The sequence below is a fragment of the Misgurnus anguillicaudatus genome, chromosome 11 (genome assembly GCF_027580225.2).
Source record: "Misgurnus anguillicaudatus chromosome 11, ASM2758022v2, whole genome shotgun sequence".
Taxonomy (NCBI): Eukaryota; Metazoa; Chordata; class Actinopteri; order Cypriniformes; family Cobitidae; genus Misgurnus; species Misgurnus anguillicaudatus.
In genome coordinates, this window is record NC_073347.2 from 37,042,512 (window position 1) to 37,059,307 (window position 16,796).

Genomic DNA, 16,796 nt, shown 5'->3' on the forward strand with positions numbered 1-16,796 from the left:
TGTTATGAAATGCTCTTCCCTTTTGAGGCCACCGCATTGATATGGATCCCTCTCGTAATTGTTGGTTCTGCTCACTCTTTTATGAAGCTCGATTTGCATTCAGTGATGGAACCTGATGGCTCACCCCGGAGACTGGCAACTCGCTGGCAGGGTTGCAAGCCGGGCTTCGCTGCCAGCTGCTCCCTTCCGCTCGATGAGTAGAGGACCCAGAGTCCCAGACGCCCCCTCCCTAAACCTGCCCACGCCTGCTCGCCGCTCCGAGAGAGATACAAAAGGAGGAATCATTCGAATGACTTTCTCATAAAAAGATTTGACCGTGCCTATTTTTCTCCTTTAAACATATGAAACCCGGGCCAGGTCACTGTTAACGATTGTACATAATTTAGCAAAGGATATTGACTGTGAGTATGTGGAAGCAGATGGAAGTGGGGCGGTTAAATATTAATAAACTATGAATTGAAAGAAGTCTTCAAAACAGTGGCGTACGGTTCACCTCCGTCAAGATATGCGAGTTATCTCTTTCCCCTAAAAAGTTCAGTTTTTATTCATATAGCGCTTTTTATAATATAAAAAAGCATACAAGAAAGAACCAACTTTAGAGACATAGAAAAAACAGTGCAGATATAAAGTTGGTGTTATTATTAAAAATGTAATATTGCGAATTTGAGGTTTATTTCTATTTGGCTTGTGAACAGATGCACATCCAACAGAAATGTTCAAATGTACAAGAACATGAAAATACATGGTTTATAGTGGTTAGTGCTGGTCTAATGTGGCTCAGTTGATAGAGCGATGCGCTAGTCATGCAAAGGTCATGAGTTTGATCCTAAGGAACACACATACTGATGAAAGAAATCTGTAGATTACACTGTATATCTCACGTTGGATGAATGCATCTACCACATGCATACATGTAATAAATATCTAACTTTAATTTAATCAAAGCATTTCATATGAATGGGTATAATAAAGTATAATAAAGAGTTATTGCCTTGTTGAAAATTGTGATTTTTTTACATAAGCTATACTTTAAATATTCTTTTTGTCCACCAATTGCTGTTAAAGGGCTCATATTTCGTGGCTAAAAAGCACATTACTTTGTGTATTTGGTGTAATGCAATGTGTGGGTGGTTTATGGTAAAAAAAAACATTATTTTCCGCATACCGTACATTTTTGTAGCACCTCTAAGTCCCGCCCTTCTGTAACAGTTCTGAGAAAGCACGGTGTGAATCAACTGGCCAGCTAATCAGTGCATTGTGATTGGCTGAATACCTCAATTACGTAAACAGAAATATGATGCTACTTACCATGTTTTGAAAGATGAGCTCCCAAAGCAAATTAAAAGCCAGGAGATAATATCGTCTTTACTACCTTATCAATACAAGCCTGAATCTGACCCAGAAAACAAGCTGATCGATCAACTTTACCAGCACAATGTGAGCAGAATGTAACAGATTAAGGTAATGATACTAAAACATGTCTGCATTTGTGATCGTAGAAACTACAAACAAGCAGTACTCTCGCAAAACTTGCATTTGAATCGTCAGTAGGAAATTCATTAAATATGAAAACATCCGCCCCTTACAGGATTTCATTCAGAAGAACCAGAATGTAGTTGAAAAATTGGAATTGCTCCACTTTTTAGACGAAGCCTTTGTGTACATCCAGACTTAAACTTCCCCGTTTTTAGAAAGTAGTCCTTTCGTAAAATGTCGTAAAATGTCCTAACCCCTGCTTTCTTAATGTTTACTCTATTGGAAGGCCAAACAAAGTATTTTTGCAATGAAACACAGGGTCTGCTCGACATGGCAGAAACAACAATACTACAGTGTGATTGAAAGTTACACCCTCGATCTTTGCATGTACATTAGGGAGGTGTTATTCAAATGTTCATTTTATGACGTCTAACTGCACGGGCGTGTTTGAACAAGCCGTTTTAGGTAGACCTGGATGAGGCTTCACTTTTAAAAAGGATTTATACAATTTTAAATGTTGCAACTGCATCTTTTAACTCTCTAAAAACAAAAATAAACATGAAATTTGGTCATATGACTCCTTTAAAGCACAACATGCTGACACCAAACCCTCAGTGAGAATCCAGAGGAAAAAATCATAGTTGACTGTTTTGACCCATAACTGATTTTTGTATATGCCATCCTCCTGCTTAAATCCCTTATGAATCCATTTTGAAGTTATTGGTTTCCATTATGTAAACCAAATGCAAACACGCCAGATTTTCTTTATCTTGAAATCCTTTTAACAAACTAGGCCGGCCTCTTATCAACCTCTGTATTTTTATGGTCTTTGCTTGGACTGACTTGAAATGCCTATTTAAACAGGCTTATGGAAAATGCTTTCTGGTTTGTGTTTTTATTCACAAGGAAATGTGTTTTTCAACTTGCTTTGTGTTTATTGATTGAGGCACAGTGGCATTTCCGAAAGATTTAACAATTGTGAAAGTATTTTAATCTTTACCTGGTTTTGCACTTTTTTAAATTGTAAATGTGTTCTCACCTTCCTTACAGGATTCACAGGTGTTGACTGTGAGATTGACATAGACGCCTGCTCTCTTCACAACATCACCTGTCCTCTCGGGACAGTCTGTGTGGATTTACCCCGTGACCTCCTCAATACGTGTCGCGCTCCGTGCCCTCCAAACCTACAGGTGAGTCAGATATGTTTGGTTGAGCTGGATGGTGGTGCTTGATGAGATCTGTTTTAATTAATTTATATGTACATTTATGGCATGAACCCTTAATAAATGTATACACCAGCAGATAAAACATGGTCTCTGTGCTTAACGCACGGTCGTTTTGAAAATGTGACTCTGTTTACATGCATTATCACTGAACTGTAACTACAAAGGCAAATTGCATCTCCCTTCGAACAAGCTAAATTATTTGGGTTGGTTTTACTTATGTTGGTAATCATCATTAGCAAAATGGCAATTCAAATACATTAGCTTTCCTTCATTGTTTTGGGATAATGGTTGGTTTTTATTTTGACAGCCATGTGCCAATGGAGGACGTTGTGTTCTTAACAACATCAGCAGTTACAGTTGTGTTTGTACACGTGGATGGACCGGGCCGACCTGCTTGGTCAATATAAATGAGTGCGCACGGCACAGGTGTCAGAATGGCGCCACCTGCGTCGATGAGGTCGGTGGATACCGGTGAGCAACATTTTTTGGTCTGTTAATGTAGTGTTTTTTGCCTTCTTATATAAGAATATATAAAGGTAACAAATAAACAGTTGTTATTTCTGTAGCTCAGATTGTAGAGCATTGTGTAAGCAGGTCATGGGTTCGATCCCACACCCTTAGAATGTGTAGATTAAGTCACTTTGGAGAAAAGCATCTTGCTAAATGCACAAATGAAATGTAAATTGAAACCAAACATAAATGCAAAACAATCTTGAGCATTAACAGTAATAATGGCCAATTAAAATAAATGGCTGACATATACAATTGTAAGTGCTGGTGTAAGATCAACACCATTGTTTCATCTTAAACAAGAAGCTTCTTCCCATATAAAATTGAAATTCTGTTCAGCTTCAGTTCTCTGCCGGTCTCATAAGGTTAAACCACACATAACTACAAAAATAAATGGCATGTTTTCATGATAAAAAGCAAAGCAAATTACATCATCCTCCCCCACGACTACCCCATTTATTTTGTCTACATGTCCAGCGGCTTTTGTTTCGATTTCATTAAGAGATACCGTTTTATGCATCCCAAGATGCCTTTGTGGTTACGGATACGCTGGAGTCCACTGCGAACTCGACATTGACTTCTGCATCGGACATCGATGTTCAGAACACGGCGTCTGTTTGGGTCGACGGCACAACTGCACCTGTCAATGCATGCCGGGATACGAGGGAACGTTCTTCGAGCTTGAGACAGATGAATGCAGAAGTTTTCCTTGCGCCAGTGGTGCCACTTGCATTGACTTGGTGGCAGGTTACCAATGCCTGTGTACGACGGGATTTATGGGTAAGATTAATGTTCCCTATCATACTCAATGTGATTACTAAGACAGGAAACAACTGTGACATAGGTGGTTTTGGGTATCATTGAGAAGCAGTCCCATCGGAACGAAAATTGCAAATGAGATTTCTTCAATATCTCGGATGCTTTTCCCAGACAGTGACCTTAAATAGAAAGTGGGTGAAGGTTTGCTTAAAGCTGCAATGAGTCACTTTATTTTTGTTTTGTTCAAAGTACATAAACAGAGTGTTTAAATCTGTGTTTAAGTCATTTTCTTACCAAGATTCACAATGATTTGTGACTTGTGCAGTAAAAATGAGTCTGAATGTGCATCGTCTAATTTTGAGCTAGAGGCAAAAGAAAGTATATATGTCAATTTTGGTTAAATTTGAGGTTATCATAAAAATAAGTACATTAAGCCTTCATCTAGTGATCTCAATGTTCTAAATATCCAGTAAACATCTAAAATGATCTTTACTTGTATGTTTTCTGAGAGATGCGTCTCCATCCACATGTGTGTCTGACATTTGGTTTGGGTTTTAAAACATGCAGGAATTAGAAAATAAACTGCAGGATTTATGTTTAAAGAGTTATTAAGAGCAATAAGACATGAAAACGATCTTCCTCGAGCTGACTGACTGATCTGAAGCATGCACACACGCAGATGTAGGGCTTAGGGATGCATATCAATTAATCGCGATTAATCCATAGCAGAACAAACGTCCCTGTCTACATCATATATGCGTGTGCACCGCGTACAATAACTCTGCACAGTCAAATGCACACACATGCATGTATATATTTAAGCAATGTTTACATGTGTATATACATTTGTATATTTATGTATAATTTATATTTTATATAAATATAAATACTTAATATATAAATATATTGTTTTCTTAAAATTATACATGCATGTGTGCATATTTATATATACATAATTATTATACACAGTTCACACACATATATGATGTAAACAAAAACTTTTATTCTGCTATAGATTAATTGCGATTAATTGATATGCATCCCTACTAGGGCTCTATCATACACTCGGCGCAATGCAGCGCAATGCAGCGCAATGCGCGACGCAAGTGTATTTTGCTAGTTTCCACCCTGCATAATTATCATTTTCATGTTTAGTGCCACGTTGTTTAAATAGCAAATGCATTTGCGCCCAATTTTGCACCCATGGGCGTTCTTGTCTGAAAACAAGGTGTCCAGGCGCATTGTTGGCGCGTTGCTATTTTGAGGCAACTAATATAGATGACGCCATTGACCAACAAAAACCTGCTCTAAAGTCTAAAGTCAATGGTGCAATATGATTTTTTGTTATTTAATGAGCGCGTTAGTTATATGCACCTATAAACGAGACGACAACGCGGGTTTGCTTAACACATACATGAATGCACAGCAGCACAAAAGTGCTTTTAAATATGAAAGATTAAAGGATTAAATGCAAAAGATTATTATTGAGTCTCTTGGACATAAATGAGGACCGATTATGAGACGTTAGAAGGCGCAAAGAGCTGCTTCATCTGTAGCCTGGTAAGTAAATAAATGCTTTGCTTTAAACAAATGCATCTATTATTAAATGTTTCTTAAATGCTACCTTACGGATTTATTGTATATAATGACACTGTACCTGTGGATATGGTGAGATGAGAAACATTTTAAGTAATGCTTTAAAAATCGCATGGCGCTGTCCGAGTGCTGAAACGCTTCGGCTCTCTGCACTTTTGTAAATTCTTTATCTCTTGTTTGTATTTTTAGAGTAAAAACCTTGTCTTGCATATTTGCTAATTATTTTATGATACTACAATGATTGTGTAGGATATCAATATATTTACAGCAACTAAAAGCCTGCTATTTGTACTTCTATGACTGAAAAAAACGGCTTTTAAAGGTTTTAATCTAAAAAAATAAAATTTCAATAAAAATAAAAAGTGAGAGTCTTAAGTGAATGTTTGGTTAAGTGTTGAGGGAAAATATCTGATGTATAAGATTATATTAGATCCTTACATTACAGTAAATCGCTGTCTAGTAATGTTGTCTGTTTCAATGTCAATCAAACAATAAAAGAAAGAAAAAAGTTAAACACATATTTTTCCTACAGATATTGTTTTTGACTGTGTGTGTGCTAAAGATATTAGTTTTACTGTGATTTTAAGCTATGGATGCAGTGATTTTGTTTTCCAACCTTAAAACTCTTTAACTTGATTTTTCTCAAAATTGACTCTGTCAACTTCGAACAGGTTTTTTTTTAAATGTCCTCATTCCGCCTCATTTTGCCAGCACAGGTTAATATTTAAGAAGTCTTTTTAATTTTAACTGTAATTTATGTGATTTTTGGCAAATATCACAGTATTATAATATCTCTATAGATGTTTTTTAAAGCCACCTCATTGCCGCTTAGCAAATAAAGGGGTGGTTTCCAAGACAGGTTTTATCTTAAGCCAGGACTACTGTTGGTCTTAGTATAATTAGGAAACTAGTTTTAACAAACATGCCTTACGAATAACATGACTTGTGTGCATTTTGAGGCAAAACAAAGGGCACTGATGTATTTTAAGATATGTCTTAAGTTGTTTTCAGTTTGGACAGCTCTTACTGTCTACTGTCTTATTGTCTGGGAAACCACCCCAAACAGTTTATCCTCTTTACTGTTTCTATTCTATTCAATCATTTTTGTTTATTTTTGTGTCGGGAATGTCACCGAATATCACATCATTTGAATTTGAAATGTTACCTGCTTCTTGTTATATCTCTCTTCTCTTATAAATGTCTATCATGCAGGCAGAAGATGCTCAGAGAATATAAATGAGTGTTGGTCTCGACCCTGCCGTAATGGGGGCACCTGCATTGATCTGGTCAATGACAACATTTGTATCTGTCCAATTGGTAAGTGTACAGTGCTCCAAAACAACGCATGCATTCAGTACACTTGTCTGTGTTACAACTTGTATGATGTAAAGATGTTGAAAAAGGACATCATCTTTGGGAAAGAGACACAGGTCTGTATTCCACAGGAACCATTTAGACAGGAACAGATCTAATCTCCAAAGCTCCGTAGATCATGTGCGACTTTATTGGATACCAAGAAGCATGTTCTGTGTGACTTATCTCCTATATCTTCAAGATAATCTATCAGCCCAAGGGGAAGAAAATCCATCAGTGTAAATTTTCTGGTGTTTATTGAAACGACCTCTCTTTAATTCTCACAAACATGATGGTGAAATAAAACAGACCTCCATCTTGTCAGGACAGGTCTAGGAAGAAGCCACGATTTTTACGGGAGGCGGTGTGATGTTGGAGGACTTGATCAGGTTAGAAGCTCAACAATCCAGTTAGATATCAAAATTGAAAAGGGGTTGGGAGGCTATTTGGGATGCACGGTACCATAAGAAAGAAGAATGCATAACAAAACAGCGCAGTACAACATACAGTACAGGTCAAGAAATGAAAGCAATTAGCATGGCCATTCATCACACTGACGGTCTCTCGGTTGGCGCGTGTATCTCGTATGTTGCTGGGTTGGATCTTGGGTTAATCACTCTGAAGTCATCCTGGTTAATTGGCAGAAGGCAGCATAAAAATGTCTCTTCTAGTCCTTTCTACTGGGCCGCTGATGTACAACAGATTGGTTGAACTTAGTGGACTTGGTGGCAGTGATGGATTTAGTCTCCGCATACTCCTGTAAAGCTACTAACAAGTAGTGCTTTCCGTCAGCCACATTTCAGGAAATGACAGAAAGTAAGAGCTGTCTGGAAACCCTCCACAAGCTTTTAAATCAAAGCCCTTGGACAATGAAAGCATACGGGTGCCCACCACACTGTGGATATTTGTGAGTTCGTGTACTAATGAGGGGAAATTGTAAAAGTACAGTGATTAGTTGATGTTATTTTAATGATAAGGGATACTTAAATTATTTATAGTTGCAGATCTTCAGGGCCCATAGCTGGGCTCAAGTTGATGTTTTCTAAAAGGACACAAGGATATCTTTTTCAATATAGTAGAATACCATCATATTAACCACCAGTTTGCATTATGTGCATTACTTTACCACTATTTCCTCGTATGTATTAGAAAAGATCTACAATTATAATCACCAATGTCCTTGCAGGCAGCACAGTGTCTTAGGTAGTATCAGTGTTGTCTCACAGCAAAAATTGTTGCCTGTCTTCCCCTGTTTGAATCTTGGCTGAGTCAGGAGTTTTTTTTTTGTGTAAAGTTAGCATGTTTGCCAAATTGTCCTTCCCCTACTTAGATTAATTTGTGTTAATAGATTAATGGTGTTAAGAAATCAACAAACAAACAATATCGAGGTACACGGTCCATTGCAGTTGCTTTAGAAACATTTCTCCAATCATTCTTAAAGTTTGCAAAATAATGCGTGCATTTCTCTGAACAATTTGTACAAACTGATGTCCCAGGCAGATTGTCATCCACATCACAACATCCACATCTTTCCTCCCAACATATCAAATAATCACTCAGAATGTCTTTTACAGTCATTTTACACGTCACACATTTATTCCCATTCAGCAATTGATCAAATCAGTTCACATTTACAAAAGTCTACAACAATAAAATAAATGGAAAAACAGATGATGACAAATAGGTCAACCATTCTGCATGTCATGATTTATGTGATGAACAAATTTCTAAATGTTTTGTTTTGAACATAAACCAGTATAATGTATTTTAATGAAAATGACATAAACAATTGAAACTGTAGCAAACAGCAGACAATTGTACATAATCCTCTGCCGGATTGTATAAAAGCATTTGCAAATTTTCTGAAACAAATGAGAATTTGCTTTTATGTTGTTCACGACCGACTTGATGATTAGAAGGTAAAACAAATGTTTTGAAAAATAATTCCTGTCATTTTACTTGATTGAGTTTTATCTTCTTGTGTGTTTTATGGGTGAGCAGCTGATGCTTCTACAGCACTACATTTACATATGCACAACCTAAACGCAGTACTAATTATTATTGTTTTAAGTCCATTTGGTAAGTAGAAAAGTTGATCTAGTTAGATTTAAATGGTAAATATTTCAGTTCATTATAGGGCTGTGCAATAAAATGTTTTTGTTGTAAATGTTTACAAAAACAAGATAATCAAGGTAAAACAACTAGTGTATATCATTCCATTTCTGTTGTTTCATCTTTTATTATAAATCCAGCGCGTCATGATCAGCACAAATGAATCAGCGACATATGAATCATGTGCCTCTGGATCGATGTGTTTGTAAGGCATGTCTTCTTAATCTTGACGTGGAAAGTTCTTTAGATGTGTTTTTACTTTTTAAGTAGAGAGACACACGGCACCTGCATAACATTTTTAGCAAGAGAAGTAAAATATGAAGAAGAAATTGGCTGATATTTGACTGTATGTTGATTTTGTGGAGTGAGAATCGCTCCGAGCCATAGATTGTGTCAGAAATCCCATTTGGAAAAGGCCGCACTATATGTGTGACATTCCTTCATGCTTCATTAACTTCCTGGTGAATTGCACGCACAATTGGGTGTTAAATACCGCTTGCGTGGTTTTGGCGGAAGTGCGAGTTGGCCATTAATGACTCTTTCCCAAACAGGTGCCTGAGCTGAAGAGATTGTTGGGTTGATTGATGTGTTCACACTATTATGATTTATGCTTGATTTTGGAACATTGACAGTGGTTGTCTTTTCTGAATCTCATTTAACTTCACTTTAGATAAGTCAAGTTAGGGTCAAGCTGTAGTATTCTCACGAAGACGAAACAGCATAACGCCTGCTCCAAGTATTTCATCTGCTGCAACTTTCTATCAACCTGGTGACTTATAAACATGACTTTGTTTCCAGGTGGATTGATAAAAACCCTGTCCGGCCTATACTCAACTCTCTAATCAGATTAAAGCTTGCCAGACGGAGAAAGTGGTTTCCAAACTAGTGTGCTTAGATACAAAAACCTGAGATCTGACCCAAGACCCGAGCATGTTCGGGTCTAAAAGTTTCATGGAAACGGGTCGGGTATAATAGTAGCGGTCTTGGGTAATTTAAAATGACCAGACCTGAGAAGACCCAAACTATCTCGCTTGTGTGCATCATGTGATACATCATGTGGCTGGCGGTAGATTAATATTCGTTGAGCCAGACCTGTCAATCACTTTTCAAGTTGGTGTCATCATCAGATAACAAATGAAAATGAATGGAGCAGTGGCCAAATTGGTTGCGAGGACACCTGGGTGCGTTCAGGCTGCAGACTGCACACACATCGATGGTATTTACATTCAGGTCCAGTTATAAAAAATGCCACTGTGTCAAAGTTAGGTCTAATTTTGTCAGATTTTTAAAGAAAGACCTGACCCGAGAAAAATAAGTTATTTATGCACCTCAGGTTCAGGTAAAAAGTGATTGGGTCATTTCGGGATTTGTACATTTCTTTGGACACGGGAAGACATTTAGCTTCTGTTTCTCAATCGTTAGAACATTGTGTTTACGGGAACACACACACACTGATAAAAAATGCAATGTATGTCACTGTGGATCAAAGTATCTGCAAAATGCATACATGTAGATTGTGGGGGTTTTCTATGTGTGTATAAGGTGAAGACAAAAGGTTGTAGATCTGATGCTGGATCAGCACAAAAGGGTGCACGTTACCCCAGCAAGTGTAGTCTCATTCTCTTCATCTTAGTTTTAATGGCGATCGAGCACATGGGGAAACTGATAACGCTTGCTGACGTTTGGAAGCTGAAGTTTAGATATTGACACTCATTGCCATTGGAGGTTGTTATGACCGTAATTTGTTTAATTATTTGGCAAGGTGCATCCATTGGCCTTGTTCCTCTGAGATATTGATCAAATATTAGTTACTGTGAATAGCTGTGTTTTATTTATAACAAAGGATATCGATATGCTCGTCTATCAGTGGCATGCGGACAGTATATCTGCACCACCAGACAAATGTGATATAGATCGGCACAACAAGCCTTTATGTGCAGATTCAGTCTATTAGCATACAAACCGGCCAGAGGAAGAATCAATGGCTTCATAAATCTCAGCCAGGACGTTGACTGCTCACAAAACATATAAAAAGCCATTAACATTCTCTTGGAAATTTGCCCTTTTAGAGCTCAACTAACAAGCCTTAAGATATCTGTCAAAGTGGTGCATAAATATAAAGAAGTTGAGATGTAAAATCCTCTACTGTTTAGCATCACTGTTGAAAATGCATTCGAGTAATATGTGATTTCAGGCTTTTTGAACGAAGGGGTCAAGTGTGACCTAGTTTGCCCCTGCTGGTGGATGCTGTAACTACACCCATAGTTTCTTATTTCATTCAGAAATAGCAGCAATGCCTCAATAAAATCATTGTTAGTTATATTTATGACTAGCACTTCTTTATATTATACTAGATTCTGTACCTGTGCTTTTTTGAGGGGTCTTACAGGCATGACATGACTGTTGGAATAGATATTTATTTCTTTATTTCTTTTTTTACACTGTCACAGCTCATGTTAATCAGTAATCATTGGCTTGGGGCTGTGTTGTGCATTTACGACGTGATTGGCTTAGAAAGGTCTGTGGTTTCTTTGAGCACAATAAATATGCTTATTGGTCATGATGGACAGTTCCATGCAAATGTCAACGTTAGCATGAAATTAGCTATACTTATATCTCAGATGTCAATATTTAGTGGTTAAATATTCATGCAAAGTCTCTGTTAAAGGTTTTAAAGCTTTTTACCATATTTTCTATAGTCAAGTGTGTGGACATTTCAGAATTGTCACATCCATAATGTTGTTTAAAAAAATGCATAGACAAAAATTAAAATAAGTGTTTTTTGAAGAGCCGTACCTTCTTCATTTGTTGAGTATTACTGCATCTGGTTTGTGCATTTGAATTCCTACAAAGTTTGTTGTCTCCCAAAAACTTGCGTACTTTGTTGTCACATTCACAATGCATGCATGTTTCCTTTATCTAAAACAGAAAACATGAGTATATACAGACTGATATTTTTCTGATGTCTATAAAAATATAAACAGATGGTTCAGTATATTGGAAATAAAAACATTCTTTGTAAAATTCCATTTCAAGTTTTGACAACCATAACACTGGAATTGCTCTCATAACTTTAAGTCAGTTTTTTTTCTGCATTGCTTCATAGGATTGTTGTTCATTTGCACTTGACAAATGTTAATTTGTAGTAGTCATTTTTCAATTTTTATTAACATTTTTGCTTCAAGTCCACATTTCTAATGCTGGGAAATAAATCGCATGACCTTGTCATGTCATTGTTCCGGTGTTTAAGTTGCAGGAACACACTGAAGGGTCAATGTTGCATTTAATACATTGTGTTCTTGGCAGGAGCGTTCGTACACGTGTCATTTGTCAACTAGAATGTTATTAGCAGTCGTTCTAAGAACGCCCCGACCTCCTTTTATATTTATAGCAAATGTATCAAACGCATTATATCTCTTGACCGTAAACTGCCAGCACCAAAGTGGTGTTTTCCTCAAGAGTTAAAGATTAAAGAGCTGAAATCCCTTTTATCATCATTTTGCAAAGAAAATGAACATTTCATCTACAGCTGATGATTTTATAGCGATCAGTTTCATCCTATCAATAAGTGCATCTTCATTAGTCTACCTGCACTTATTCTTGACATATGTCTCAATGAGAGATTACCTGTGATGTCCTATGTAAATGAGAACTTAGCTCATATACACGCTTGTTCTTCAAGGACGACCAAAGTCTAGACGCTTAGATGTTTCTGCATGAGCGTCCATCATAATGATGTTTAGTCTGAGATGCTGTATAAATACCCAACATATGCTGTGTTTACAGCGTTTAAACCACAAACATTAAGATTGTGTGAAGGATCATTTGATACAGTATATAAAACAAAGACAATTTATGTGTTTTGATCATATAGTTAGGCTGTTTGTCTGGCATTCCACCAAAATTGACATGGCATGAATCATAGATTGCGGTGATGGACCGTCTCAACACCCGTTACGATTTATCTGTAACGACTGTAAATCAAACCATCAATCCCCATCAGTCCTAAAACTGCAGAAAATGACTGATTCTAGAATGAAACATCCAGGAGCAAAATGTCTTGTTTTATTGGCTAAATTACATAAGGGCTCAGTGTAAATGGGTGTTTGGACGGATTGACGCCCACCATCACATTTGGAGCTGTTGATGGAGTTTGAGGATCTGTTGCTGTGGTTGAAGATCAACAGAGAAAATCATCAAACTCTGTATTTTTACATTTCATTATAGCTAATGTGTAATGCGCTTGCAAAAGACTCTAATGCTAACGTTTCCCACAAGATACATTTACAATATACAGCGGGACATTAAACCCCCAACTGATTTATGTAATGTAAGTGAGTTTTCAAACATGTTACCATCATTTTAGATGGAGGGGGGGGTGGCAAAAAGTAAAGCAAAATCACTGCATAGATACCTTAAAATCACAGTAAAACTAATAGATTTAGCACACAAAGTCAAAAACAATATCTATAGGAAAAATATATGTTCGACTTTTTTCTTTTTTTATTGTTTGATTGACATCTTTAATCAGCTTTAAGATCTACTGTAATGTAAGGATCAAATAAATTCTTACACATCAGATCCCCAACAGTTAATCAAACATTCACTTAAGACAAACAGAATTGTGAATTCTTCTCAAAACAGATATTTTTTAAACTGTAATTCTGTGCAGATTGTAGGAAGATTAAAGTCTTATCTATCTTAATAACTGTTTTTTACATCAAGCAAGTCCACCAATATACTTTCTAACAAGAACCGAAATGTCATGCACGCATGTGGATGGAGATGCATCTTTGTGTTAGCTAAGCATTTAGGATGATACACCTCTCATATAACATACATATAAAGATCATTTTAGATGTTTAATGACTATTTAGAGCATTGAGATCACTACACTAGGGCTTAATGTACTTATTTTTTTATGAAAACCTCAATCTATTTATAATTTCTTTTGCCTCCAGCTCAAAATGTGATGGTGCGCATTCAGACTCACTTTGCCAGCACGGGTCACAAATGCAGGCCTATGACCTCACTGTAAAGTGTTTGGGTTATTTTTCATACAATATAACTTACACTCACCTATTAATTTCTCATTAATACAATTATCTAATCAACCAATCACATGGCAGTTTCTTCAATGCATTTAAGGGTGTGGTCCTGGTCAAGACAATCTCCTGAACTCCAAACTGAATATCAGAATGGGAAAGAAAGGTGATTTAAGCAATTTGGAACATGGCATGGTTGTTGGTGCCAGACGTGCCGGTCTGAGTATTTCACAATCTGCTCACTTACTGGGATTTTCACGCAAAACCATTTCTAGGGTTTATAAAGAATGGTGAAAAGGGAAAAACATCCAGTATGCGGCAGTCCTGTGGGCGAAAATGCCTTGTTGATGCTAGAGGTCAAAGGAGAATGAGCCGACTGATTCAAGCTGATAGAAGAGCAACTTTGACTGAAATAACCACTATTACAACCGAGGTATGCAGCAAAGCATTTGTGAAGCCACAACACGCACAACCTTGAGGCGGATGAGCTACAACAGCAGAAGACCCCACCGGGTACCACTCATTTCCACTACAAATAGGAAAAAGAGGCTACAATTTGCATGAGCTCACAAAAATTGGACAGTTAAAGACAAACAAAAACAAAAATGTTGGCTGGTCTGATGAGTCTCGATTTCTGTTGAGACATTCAGATGGTAGAGTCAGAATTTTGCGTAAACAGAATGAGTACATGGATCCATCATGCCTTGTTACCACTGTGCAGGCTGATGGTGGTGGTGTAATGGTGTGGGGGATGTTTTCTTGGCACACTTTAGGCCCCTTTGTGCCAATTGGGCATTGTTTAAATGCCACGGCCTACCTGAGCATGGTTTCTGACCATGTCCATCCCTTTATGACCACCATGTACTCATCCTCTGATGGCTACTTCCAGCAGGATAATGCACCATGTCACAAAGCTTGAATCATTTCATTGGTTTCTTGAACATGAAAATGAGTTCACTGTACTAAAATGGCCCCCACAGTCACCAGATCTCAACCCAATAGAGTATCTTTGGGATGTGGTGGAACGGGATCTTCGTGCCCTTCATGTGCATCCCACAAATCTCCATCAATTGCAAGATGCTATCCTATCAATGTGGGCCAACATTTCTAAAGAATGCTTTCAGCACCTTGTTAAATCAATGCCACGTAGAATTGAGACAGTTCTGAAGGTGAAAGGGGGTCAAACACAGTATTAGTATGGTGTTCCTAATAATCCTTTGGGTGAGTGTATATAAATGACTGTTTTCCCTTTCTAGAAAAAAGCAGTTTTTTTTTTTGATTGTTGTGGGCAAAAATCCTTGATCTTGCTGCACGTTTTCTTCAAAAATGCAATGGGTTATGTGGGATATTTATGCAATTTTATGCAATGAAATTGCAGGAACTTGCAAAAACTATTTGCAGCTTTTCAACGATGTTCACGTCACATAATCATGTCACTTCATAACGTTCCCATGGCAACAGGGGACATGGCTGCGCATGTGTGAAGTAAATGCAACATTTTTCAACTTTCTGCTAAGATATAGGTGACTTTTTGTTACGAAAATGCAGGGATTATGAAATCATGCAAGCCCCGCATATTTCGCGCACAGAAATCTGCAACTTACGCTGCGAAAGTGCAGCGTATTTGAAAAAATGCGACCAGTGCATAAATATGCGGAGTTTGGCTGATTATGCGTTGAATCATGTGATTGCATAATCGCATTTTTCTGGAGGACTGTATATAAACACCCCAGCAGGAATTGAGTTCGATGTCTTCTTACAAACCACAAGAACGTTTTACTTTGACATTTGAGGCTGCCATCTGGGACCAGGTCTAGATTTGAAATGATTGTTTATGATGTAAATATATATCTTTTTGCTGTGCCACAGTCCAAGAACCTGTAAGGCATAATGCTAAGCACAACGGCACACACCTGTCATGTAAAACACACTGGTAATAATGAAGTATTCCTCTGACTGTTCAGTAATACCTTGTTTTATATCCAGAGCTGTGGTGACAGCGTTGTAGGGTTTCTCAGTAATGATGGGTCTCTCGCTGCAAGTGACAAAGTCCCTCCTATATAACATGCTGAGTCTCCCACAGCGTCCTAATAGGGTGACATTTCTTCATGGATAAAGAAGATACACTAAGGCTGTTAACCGTGAGCGCTCTGTGTCTGGCTTGTTAATGGATGTTGCTGTGGACATCTGAGACAGTGCTCACAACTACGATAATTCCGAGATGTTTGCTAGTTTTTATACTGACATTCCTTTTTTTTTATAATCGTGTGTAAATTTGCCGTCTTGAATAAGAATTTCTTAATATCCAAATGTTTTGAAAACAAAGGGAGAGGAAATCAGAAGCATATAATCTATTGGATTGTTTACGAAGATAGATAGGTCTCGATGGTTTGTGTACGTGATTGTGTGGTCCGATCGCATGTGGATTAAAAAGATTTCTGCCTTGATCTGGGCCGTGTCTGAATTTGTCACTGGCTCGCTTAATGCAATAAATCAGAAAGGCAATGACTGGCTCTTATTAAACATGATTAAATGATCCAGTGGGTTGAGTCCGCGTGTGCCCGCGGAGCTTTCAGAATCAATAACAACCCTGTAAAGCTTCTTTTGAGTGGAAAACAAAGTCCTACAAATCCTAATTGCCTGTGGGATTAAACTAACCGAGGGGACTGTAGTAATGACTCTGTTCTGCTCTGCACACTTTGGCAGGAATCTGGCTGAG

General features: G+C 37.6%; 1 protein-coding gene across 1 annotated transcript in view; it reads left to right on the forward strand.

Annotated features, from left to right (window-relative positions):
- eys (eyes shut homolog) overlaps positions 1-16,796 on the forward strand; it is a 255,595-nt gene that overhangs the window by 42,846 nt on the left and 195,953 nt on the right. Inside the window, exons 8-11 of the mRNA XM_073873603.1 lie at positions 2,527-2,666; positions 3,010-3,173; positions 3,739-3,992; positions 6,780-6,884. Of these exons, the coding sequence (XP_073729704.1) occupies positions 2,527-2,666; positions 3,010-3,173; positions 3,739-3,992; positions 6,780-6,884 (663 nt within the window). The remainder of the gene's footprint in view (positions 1-2,526; positions 2,667-3,009; positions 3,174-3,738; positions 3,993-6,779; positions 6,885-16,796) is intronic.